This window comes from Hyla sarda, chromosome 12, assembly GCF_029499605.1.
Source record: "Hyla sarda isolate aHylSar1 chromosome 12, aHylSar1.hap1, whole genome shotgun sequence".
In the NCBI taxonomy this organism is placed as follows: domain Eukaryota; kingdom Metazoa; phylum Chordata; class Amphibia; order Anura; family Hylidae; genus Hyla; species Hyla sarda.
In genome coordinates this window covers 7,682,872-7,694,422 of record NC_079200.1, presented here as the reverse complement: position 1 = coordinate 7,694,422, position 11,551 = coordinate 7,682,872, and the positions used below count along the sequence as shown (strand labels likewise).

General features: G+C 41.5%; 1 protein-coding gene across 2 annotated transcripts in view; it reads left to right on the top strand.

Annotated features, from left to right (window-relative positions):
• DNAJC7 (DnaJ heat shock protein family (Hsp40) member C7) overlaps positions 1-9,064 on the top strand; it is a 58,877-nt gene extending 49,813 nt beyond the window's left edge. For both annotated transcript variants that reach the window (XM_056547847.1, XM_056547846.1), the window contains exons 12-14: positions 2,244-2,396; positions 4,303-4,365; positions 8,676-9,064. In XM_056547847.1, the coding sequence (XP_056403822.1) occupies positions 2,244-2,396; positions 4,303-4,365; positions 8,676-8,713 (254 nt within the window). In that variant the 3' untranslated portion in view covers positions 8,714-9,064. The remainder of the gene's footprint in view (positions 1-2,243; positions 2,397-4,302; positions 4,366-8,675) is intronic.
• Positions 9,065-11,551: the final 2,487 nt, after the last annotated feature.

Below are 11,551 nucleotides of genomic sequence, written 5' to 3'. Positions count from 1 at the left end.
AAACTAAAACTCCCAGCATGCCCGGACAGCCAACGGATGTCCGGGTATGCTGGGAGTTGTAGTTTTGAAACAGCTGGAGGCACCCTGTTTGGGAAACACTACTGTATACAGTTATTGGCACATATACTGTTTCTTCTTAATACATAGGCATTAGGTCCCATCCTCTCCTCCTAATAGCGGTCAAATCCTTATACTGTAGACAGTTATTGGCACATATACTGTTTCTACTTAATACATAGGCATTAGGTCCCATCCTCTCCTTCTAATAGAGGTCAAATCCTTATACTATATAGTTATTGGCACACATACTGTGTCTTCTTAATACATAGGCATTAGGACCCATCCTCTCCTAATAGAGTTCATATCCTTATACAGTGGTCCCTCAACATACGATGGTAATTCGTTCTAAACGACCCATCGTTTGTCGAATCCATCGTATGTTGAGGGATTCGTGCAATGTAAAAAGTGCATTTAATACTCACCTGTCCCCGCCGCTCCGGACCGCGTCCTCACTGCTCCCGATGCTGTTCCAGGGGCTCCCGATGCTGTCCCGCTGCTCCGGCTTCTTCCGCATCTTCTCCGGTGTCCGGGCCTCGCTTTCTTGTGACGTTATTACGTTGCTGCTCCGGTACAGCGTGCGCAGCGACGTAATAATGACGCCGGAAAGCGAGGCCCGGACCCCGGAAAAGATGCAGAAGACTCCGGAGGATCGCGAAGTGGACCCGGAGCAGCGGGGATAGGTAAGTGAACCTGTCAGGGATGCTTAAACTGCTATCCGACAGCAGCTTAAGCATTTTGCGCTGTCGGATAATAGTTAATGCGATGGCCCCGACATATAAAAGCATCGTATGTTGATGCTGACATCGACATGCGATGGTCTCTGAGAGGCCATCGTATGTCGGTTACATCATATGTCGGGGCCATCGCATGTTACTGTACGGGCGTTACTGTACTGCATACAGTTATTGGCACATATACTGTTTCTTCTTAATACATAGGCATTAGGTCCCATCCTCTCCTTCTAATAGAGGTCAAATCCTTATACTGTATACAGTTATTGGCACATATACTGTTTCTTCTTAATACATAGGCATTAGGACCCATCCTCTCCTTCTAATAGAGGTCAAATCCTTATACTGTATACAGTTATTGGCACATATACTGTCTCTTCTTAATACATAGGCATTAGGACCAATCCTCTCCTAATAGAGGTCAAATCCTTGTACTGTATACAGTTATTGGCACATATACTGTTTCTTCTTAATACATAGGCATTAGGTCCCATCCTCTCCTTCTAATAGAGGTCAAATCCTTATACTGTATACAGTTATTGGCACATATACTGTTTCTTCTTAATACATAGGCATTAGGTCCCATCCTCTCTTTCTAATAGAGGTCATATCCTTGTACTGTATACAGTTATTGGCACATATACGGTTTCTTCTTAATACATAGGCATTAGGACCCATCCTCTCCTTCTAATAGAGGTCATATCCTTGTACTGTAGACAGTTAATGCATCATCCAGGTAATGGGGACCTGTAAGGTGGATTCTCGTACTGTATGTCCCTATGGTGCACTGTAGATCCTTGCGTGGGACTGTTGTCTACATTACTGCCCACTCCCGCAACGTGTGTCTGATTGTGATGATCGCTTCCTCCCTGTTCTGTCATACGCGACGCTGCTGGGAGGAAGTGGTCATCACAGCCCAGGCTACAGTTGCGCGGAGGCATCCGCAGGGACCCCTAAATGCCAGTGCAGGGCTTAGGGCAGTGTTTCCCAACCAATGGCTGACTGGGCATGCTGAGAGTTGTAGTTTTGCAACAGCTGGAGGCACCCTGGTTCGGAAAGCCTGGTCCTTGCGGCATTCACTTCTAAAGTACTGGAAACATTCTGGAGCCAGTTCAGATATATGTAAAGATTTTTTTCATGGAATACCCCTTTAACCCCTTCCCTAATAAAAGTTTGAATCCCCCCCCCCCTCCCTTTTAAATATAAAAAAAAAAATATATATAAAAAAAAGCCCTTCCTCTAATTAATAAAAACTAAAAAAAAATTAAACTTTTATAAAGTGATTTACAAATTTGTTTTTCTGGCACCAGTTGATTTGAATTATTATTTTTCCCTCTGGAGTACCCCTTTAAATGGACCAATGAGTCTCAGTCTGATGCTTATTCATAACCACCTTGTGTTCTCTATCGGTGGATCTGTACCCACATCTGTTCCTGGTTCCTTCTCTTTCAGACAGACACAGTGCAGCAACCACAGAAGTTCAGAAGGAGGAGGAGAAAAAGTTTAAAGAAGTCGGCGAGGCCTTTACTATCTTGTCCGATCCGAAGAAGAAAGCGCGATACGACAGCGGGCAGGACCTGGAGGAAGACGAAATGAATATGGGAGGTGAGAGGCGCAAAATGTAATAGAGACTGTGGATAAACATCCGAACTGTCTAAAGGCAGTGGTCTCCAACCTGCCACTCTCCAACTTTTGCAAAACCACAACTCCCAGCATGCCCGGAGACATAGCTTTGCAACAACTGGAGAGTCATAGGTTTTGGATACTGGTCTGGAGGATCTTCCCAAAAAAGCTGGCAGCTGGCATCCATCTATCTATCTATCTATCTCATATCTATATCTATCTCATATCTATCTATCTATCTCGTATCTATCTATCTCATATCTATCTATCTATCTCGTATCTATCTATCTCATATCTATCTATCTCATATCTATCTCATATCTATCTATCTATCTCATATCTATCTATCTATCTATCTCATATCTATCTATCTATCTATCTCATATCTATCTATCTATCTATCTCATATCTATATCTATCTCATATCTATCTATCTATCTCGTATCTATCTATCTCATATCTATCTATCTATCTCATATCTATCTATCTATCTCATATCTATCTCATATCTATCTATCTCATATCTATCTCATATCTATCTATCTATCTATCTATCTCATATCTATCTCATATCTATCTCATATCTATCTATCTCATATCTATCTATCTCATATCTATCTATCTCATATCTATCTATCTCATATCTATCTATCTATCTCATATCTATCTATCTATCTCATATCTATCTATCTATCTCATATCTATCTATCTATCTCATATCTATCTATCTATCTATCTCATATCTATCTATCTATCTATCTCATATCTATCTATCTATCTATCTCGTATCTATCTATCTATCTCGTATCTATCTATCTATCTCGTATCTATCTATCTATCTCGTATCTATCTATCTATCTCGTATCTATCTATCTATCTCGTATCTATCTATCTCATATCTATCTATCTATCTCATATCTATCTATCTATCTCATATCTATCTCATATCTATCTATCTATCTATCTATCTCATATCTATCTCATATCTATCTCATATCTATCTATCTCATATCTATCTATCTCATATCTATCTATCTATCTCATATCTATCTATCTATCTCATATCTATCTATCTCATATCTATCTATCTATCTCATATCTATCTATCTATCTCATATCTATCTATCTATCTCATATCTATCTATCTATCTCATATCTATCTATCTCATATCTATCTATCTATCTCATATCTATCTATCTCATATCTATCTATCTATCTCATATCTATCTATCTCATATCTATCTATCTCATATCTATCTATCTCATATCTATCTATCTCATATCTATCTATCTCATATCTATCTCATATCTATCTATCTATCTCATATCTATCTATCTATCTCATATCTCTATCTATCTCATATCTATCTATCTATCTCATATCTATCTATCTATCTCATATCTATCTATCTATCTCATATCTATCTATCTATCTCATATCTATCTATCTATCTCATATCTATCTATCTATCTCATATCTATCTATCTATCTCATATCTATCTATCTATCTCATATCTATCTATCTATCTCATATCTATCTATCTATCTCATATCTATCTATCTATCTCATATCTATCTATCTCTCTCATATCTATCTATCTCTCTATCTCTCTCATATCTATCTATCTCTCTCATATCTATCTCTCTCATATCTATCTCTCTCATATCTATCTCTCTCATATCTATATCTGCATCTCTCTCATATCTATATCTGCATCTCTCTCATATCTATATCTATCTCTCTCTCATATCTATCTATCTCTCTCTCATATCTATCTATCTCAATATCAAGTATACAACTAGAAGGCTGCAGCAGCACTTTTCTGTGTATGTATATGTGTATATATATATACGGTATTTAATTTTATTTTTTATTTTCTTTTTAGATTTCGATGCCAACAACATATTTAAGGCGTTCTTTAGTAGTCCTGGAGGCTTCAGCTTTGAAGGTGAGTTATATACTTGTCATGGGTCGTTAAGGGGTTAAAGGAGCCCTTTTGCGCTCCCTTAAGTCAATGGAGGATTCCTCAGTGGCGTCTCCCAGCCCCGTCGATCAGTTTTCTCCTGGATGTTTCAAAACCACAACTCCCAGTGTGTCCTGACAACCTTCAGTATGGTAGCTCATGTGGAAGGCTGTCTGGGCAAGCTGGGAGTTGTAGTTTTGCAACATCTGGAGGGCAACAGTTTGAAGACCACTGGCCAAGAATGATCTTTTCCTGTATCCAAATAGAAAGATCATTATCAATCAAGGCTGGTGTGGTGGGGAAAAGCTGACCTGTGACTTGTGGTTCAATCAACAGGAGAGTAACTTGATAGATAGAGATAGAGAGATATATATATATATATATATATATCTATCTCTCTATCAAGTTACTCTCCTGTTGATTGATATATAATATATATATATATATTATAATATATATTTATATTATATATATTATATATTCAAATTACTCTCTTGTTGAGTGAACCACAAGTCACCAGGTCATACAGCTGTGATCACTCCAACCCAAACAAAGGGCCGGGTTCCAACAATGGCTGCAAGATGGAGGGAGCTGTATAGTGACATCACTAGTATGAATTTTGCGTCTCCTACCTACAGATGCCTCTGAAAGGGGGTATGACTTAAAACAGTGTTTTCCAAACGGCATTCTTCCAGATGTTGCAAGCCAACGGCTGCTGGAATGAGAGAAAAGCCTTGATTAACCTTTCAAGGACAGTGTGGATCCGCTGGAGGAGGCAGACAGGCCGCCACTATTGTGGGTTTTCTGTCAAACCATTAAAGGGGTATTCCAGGAAAAAACTTTATTTTTTTATGAACTGGCTCCAGAAAGTTAAACAGATTTGTAAATGACTTCTATTAAAAAATCTTAATCCTTTCAATAATTATCAGCTGCTGAAGTTGAGTTGTTCTCTTCTGTCTGACAACAGTGCTCTCTGCTGACATCTCTGCTTGTCTCGGGAACTAAGAGGTTTGCTATGGGGATTTGCTTATAAACTGGGCGGTTCCCGATGTCAGCTGTCATCAGAGAGCACTTAGACAGAAAAGAACAACTCAACTTCATCAGCTCATAAGTACTGAAAGGATTAAGATTTTTTTAATAGAAATAATTTACAAATCTGTTTACATTTCTGGAGCCAGTTGATATATAAAAAAGTTTTTTCCTGGAATACCCCTTTAAGTTAACCGTAGCAAACTCCTGTGGATAGGGGGATAGGTTTTGTTCACCACATCAGGATTAGAAAAACAAATGTTTGCTTCTAGAAACGGCGCCACACCTGTCCTCAGGTTGTGTGTGGTATTACAGCTCTGCTCTTCTAAAATAAATGGAGCCAAGTTGTAATACCCCACCCAACCTGAGGACCTTGGAGGGGTTATATCCCTACAGATACTTTTGTATTTGTATCAGGGTTCCGTTCCTATAGACTCTGTGTAAATGAATGGCGAAGACGGACTGTCCGCAGTGAATTGGCGGTATTGTGTGCGCGCCTTTATGTAAGGAGACGGGGATTCAGTGTACACTCCGGTGCAGACACTGTACATCTTATCTATGTAATGTGCAGCTGCCGGAGAGACCCTTCTCTTGACACCGTTCTATAGACAATACACATGCTGTGCTCTCCCTGTGCCATGGCCCCTCGTATCCCTTGTTGGCCAGAACGGGGCGTGACGGGTGACAAGCAGAGCTGGTCAGGGCTGCGTTACCTTGTCCCACACACTTTAGTGTGTTCACCTTCAGGGGTGTAATATATATATATATATACTGTAGTAATGTCTTATAGGAGTCATCCATAGGGAAGCTTTATGGATGAGGTTGATGTTTGGCCAAACAGTGGTCCTCCAGCTGTTGCAAAACTACAACTCCCAGCATGCCCGGACAGCCTTCGGCTGTCCGGGCATGCTGGGAGTTGCAGTTTTGAAACAGCTGGAGGCACCCTGGTTGGGAAACACTACAGTTATTGGCACATATACGGTTTCTTAATACATAGGCATTAGGTCCCATCCTCTCCTAATAGCGGTCATATCCTTGTACTGTATACAGTTATTGGCACATATACTGTTTCTTCTTAATACATAGGCATTAGGTCCCATCCTCTCCTTCTAATAGCGTTCATATCCTTATACTGTAGACAGTTATTGGCACATATACTGTCTCTTCTTAATACATAGGCATTAGGTCCCATCCTCTCCTTCTAATAGCGTTCATATCCTTATACTGTAGACAGTTATTGGCACATATACTGTCTCTTCTTAATACATAGGCATTAGGACCCATCCTCTCCTGCTAATAGAGGTCAAATCCTTATACTGTATAGTTATTGGCACATATACTGTTTCTTCTTAATACATAGGCATTAGGTCCCATTCTCTCCTAATAGAGGTCAAATCCTAATACTGTATACAGTTATTGGCACATATACTGTTTCTTCTTAATACATAGGCATTAGGTCCCATCCTCTCCTAATAGAGGTCAAATCCTTATACTGTATACAGTTATTGGCACATATACTGTCTCTTCTTAATACATAGGCATTAGGTCCCATCCTCTCCTAATAGAGGTCAAATCCTTATACTGTATACAGTTATTGGCACATATACTGTCTCTTCTTAATACATAGGCATTAGGTCCCATCCTCTCCTTCTAATAGAGGTCAAATCCTTATACTGTATACAGTTATTGGCACATATACTGTTTCTTCTTAATACACAGGCATTAGGTCCCATCCTCTCCTAATAGAGGTCAAATTCTTATACTGTAGACAGTTAATGCATCATCCAGGTAATGGGGACCTGTAAGGTGGATTCTCGTACTGTATGTCCCTATGGTGCACTGTAGAGCCTTGCGCAGGACTGTTGTCTTCATTACTGCCCGCTCCCGCAACGGCTTGGAGAAACACTACCATAGAGGTACAGTACCCCTTGAGGACGCTTCTCCCCCCCCCCTCACCTTATACAGACCCATATGGGGCTTGCTTTATATGGGACCAATTGTACTCTATAATGACATCACTCGATTTACCTCAACATCTTCGGGGTGAAATTAAAAATAATAATTAAAAATACGCAATTTTGCAACTTTTGCAGGGTTTTGATTCTTCACAGCGTAGTTTCCCAATCGGTGTGCCCCCAGCTGTTGCAAAACTACAACTCCCAGCATGCCCGGACAGCCAACGGCTGTCCGGGCATTCTGGGAGTTGTAGTTTTGCAACAGCTGGGGTTGTAGGTTTGCAACAGCTGGCTGGGAAACGGTTTAGTAAGTTAAAGGGGTACTCCGCTGCTCAGCGTTTGGAACAAACTTTTCCGAACGCTGGAGTCGGGCGCTCGTAATGTCGTAGCCCCGCCCCCTTATTACATCACGCACCCCCCCTTTACATCTATGTTCCAAACGCTGAGCAGCTGAGTACCCCTTTAATACTCTCTGCGTTTTGAGCCCAATTTCCCAACTTGAACACCTTTTATCTCAAGGGGAGGAACCAGAACCAAGTTTGTTCCCCCCCGCTGTAGATAGTTTGTGTTCTCCCCCCCCCCCCCCCCCCTGCATTAGGTTTTTTCCACCCTGTATATGGGACCCCCCTGAAGGTAGTTTGACCCTCCCTCCACCCCCCCTGCTGTAGTTTTATTTCCAAAACCAAAAAGAGAGGAACCTCTTGTAATATGCCTCTGTAACCAGCAAACGATTTGTCCCCCCAACACCCCTCCCTGCTGTAGATACTTTGTCAATCTGCGCCCCCCCCCCCCTTTTTTTTAAGGTACTTTTTTTCTTTTTCCCCTGTGTATTAGACCCCCTTGTAGGTAGTTTCCCCCCCCCCCCCCCCCCCTGTATACAGAACTCCCCTGCCGACAACCCAAGCTGCAGCGATGGCCATAAGAGAGATGTATTAATCAAGGCTGGATTAGTCAATCATACCCGGACAACCAAAGGGTGCTGAAATGAGAGGCAAGCCGTGATTTACCTTTCAGGGACAGTGTGGATCCTCTGGAGGATGCAGACAAGCCTTTAGCTGTCCGAATCTGCTGGGAGTTGTAGTTTTGCAACAGCTTGAGTCACCCTGGTTGGGAAACAACGTCGTTGAGTATAATTGAGTAAAGGCAGATAAACACTCCGCGATCGCAGACGGTCCCAGGACTTAGACCTGGTGCGATCTGAACTTTTGACATGTCTAAAGGTCCTTTTTATTGATTTTTTTTTTTTTTTTTTTGTGTGTTTCTTGTGTACACTATAAAATATCCATTAATAACTTCTCTTCTCTCTTTCAGCATCCGGTCCCGGAAACTTCTTTTTCCAGTTTGGTTAACAAGCGGACTTCCCCCGAACCTCTCGCCCCTACCCCTCCAATTCTGCATACCCCCCGTCCCTCCCTTCTCCATTCAAGTGTTTTAAACCTGGAATAAGGACATTTATTTAATCCAACTTCTCCGCATCGGCAGCATCAACATCCTCATGTCTCTGTTTATTAGAGAAGTGTATATTTTTTTGTTTTGTTTTTTTAAACTATTATTATTTTGACTCCATCTCAGTTTATATACCTCTCTGTGTGCTCCCGTGTGGAGGAAATTGTGAGCGAGGCATAACGGCGAAAATATCAAATAAAAAAAAAATGACTGCCTGATTACCCGAGTATAACTGTGTCACACAGTCGCAGCATGCGGGGTGTCGCTGGTAGGGGAGTACGCGTCTTTGCCCCATTCCCCCCCCCCCCCCCCCTTTTCCATCTTCAAAGCTCCTACACGGAGGGTTCTGTAATGCTCCGGAATCGCCTGTATACTTATATCCGGATTCCTTTTATCATGCTTCAGAACCGCACATGCATGGACTCTATCGGCACCCGCGTGTCTCCATCGGCACCCCCGTGTCTCTGGAATAGTGTGGCTCCAGTTCAGACAAAAAGTTGGAAGTTTCATAGTGTTTTGAATTGTAGCGGAACTGTATCTTTTAATTATTGCGGCTGCTGATCCGAGCAGATCAGAATGGGATTGCTGGAAATCTTAAGTTTTGACCCCAGACCTTTTGGAATGGTTCAGAACATCCTAAATCTAGTTCCTATTAGCCTTTGTTCATGCTTTGTTACCCAGCTGGAACACATTGGGGCATGATAGGACAGTGATAAGTAATTCAACCTGGACTCTTTCAGTGTATTATCTGGCTTAAATTGTGTTTTTTTTTCTATGTGTTTATATGTATAAATTACATAACAACCCATGGCTAAAAAAAATAAAAATATATAAAATTGCCACTTTTTAGAGTATGGTCACCCATACACGAACCACAGGTAGGATACAAAGTAATGTTCACTAGTTGAATGTTCTGGCTTTATGAAATGTCCCTTTAAGGGTTACTCCACTGGCCGGCGTTGGGAACATTCAGTTCCGAACGCTCTGCGCACGCTGCAGGGGGTCGGCCCCGCCTCCTCGTGACATCACACCCCACCCCCTCAATGCAAGTCTCTGGGAGGGGGCATGGCGGCCGCCATGCCCCCTCCCATAGACTTGCATTGAGGGGGTGAGCTCAAACCCTACAGCACGCGAACAGCGTTCGGAACTGAAAGTTCCCAAGGCTGCCAGTGGAGTACCCCTTTAAAAGAATGGTTACACATGCATTTCTTTTTAAAAGGGGTTTTTATCATTCTGGCCGGCAGCCAGGAAATGGTAAAACTTAGTGCCATCCAAGAATAGCACCGAAAACTCACGTGACCCGAAGGACTGCCTGGCGTCACATCTGGAAAGTCCCATAGGCTAAAATCAGACTTCCGGGATGTGACGTCACACAGGCCGTCTGATTATTTGGCTTTTCGACGCTAGCTCCGGGCAACAAGATTGCACTTTTAGTTCCACTGTATCCTACCGTCACCAGGGTGATAGTAACCCTTTAAGCGGAAAAGAAAAACCACACAAGCTCTGTTTAAGAATAAAAAGTATAAAACAGTCTGCAGTTCAGAAAAACTGCTGCTGTCCCCCCAACAAAAATGCCCCTGAAATGAGAAAATAAAAACCGCTTATATGTGACCACAACGTTTTTGTGCACTAAAAAAAAAAAGTAATGGAACTTTTCCAGGAAGCTTTCACCTGTGAAACCCTAAAAGGTTGTAAAGAGGAAAAACATACAGGTATACCAAGGAAGTCCTCAAACATATACAGGTAGACCAAGGAAGTCATCAAACACATACAGGTAGACCAAGGAAGTCCTCAAACACATACACGTAGACCAAGGAAGTCATCAAACACATACAGGTAGACCAAGGAAGTCCTCAAACACATACAGGTAGACCAAGGAAGTCCTCAAACACATACACGTAGACCAAGGAAGTCCTCAAATGCATACACGTAGACCAAGGAAGTCCTCAAACACATACACGTAGACCAAGGAAGTCCTCAAACATATACAGCTAGACCAAGGAAGTCATCAAACACATACACGTAGACCAAGGAAGTCATCAAACACATACACGTAGACCAAGGAAGTCATCAAACACATACACGTAGACCAAGGAAGTCATCGAACAAGTACAAACAAAATGGAAAGGTTATTAAAAAAAAAAAAAAGGAGAAACATACAGGTAGAACAAGGAAGGGCACATATATAAATTTATATAAATTTTTATAATTTTTTTCTTTATTTTTTGGCCAGGGGTTGTACTTGGGCTGCAAAAAAAAAAACATTAAAGTAGCTGCACGTTTCTTTCTAGATGAGGTCGAATCTGGAAGATTTAAGTAGAATGTTGGCTCAAAATAAAAACATAAACAGATAATGTCTGACCATCGAAAGCTCCATTCACTGCAAAGTTTCCCATTGTAAATATGAAGGATTTCAATAAAAATCATTTTAAACCACACAATGGTATTATTTTTAGTGCATAACAGTAACATGGCGGTCAAAGCCTGCAAGTGGCATGATGACTCGTGGGGGTGAGTTAGGTTGTATAAGGCAGTGTTCTCGCTTTCTGGCTGTTGCAAAACCACAATTCCCAGCTCAGAGGTTGTGGTTTGACAACAGCTGGAAAAGCTTGGAATTGCTGGTATACGATACGTAGACGACGCAACAATATTATAGCTAAATAAAGAATCGCTGCCGACGCGCTTCATTGCTTTCCTCTCCAGTCCCGCGCACCTGCTGCTCTATTGTTGCCGTCTTCGCT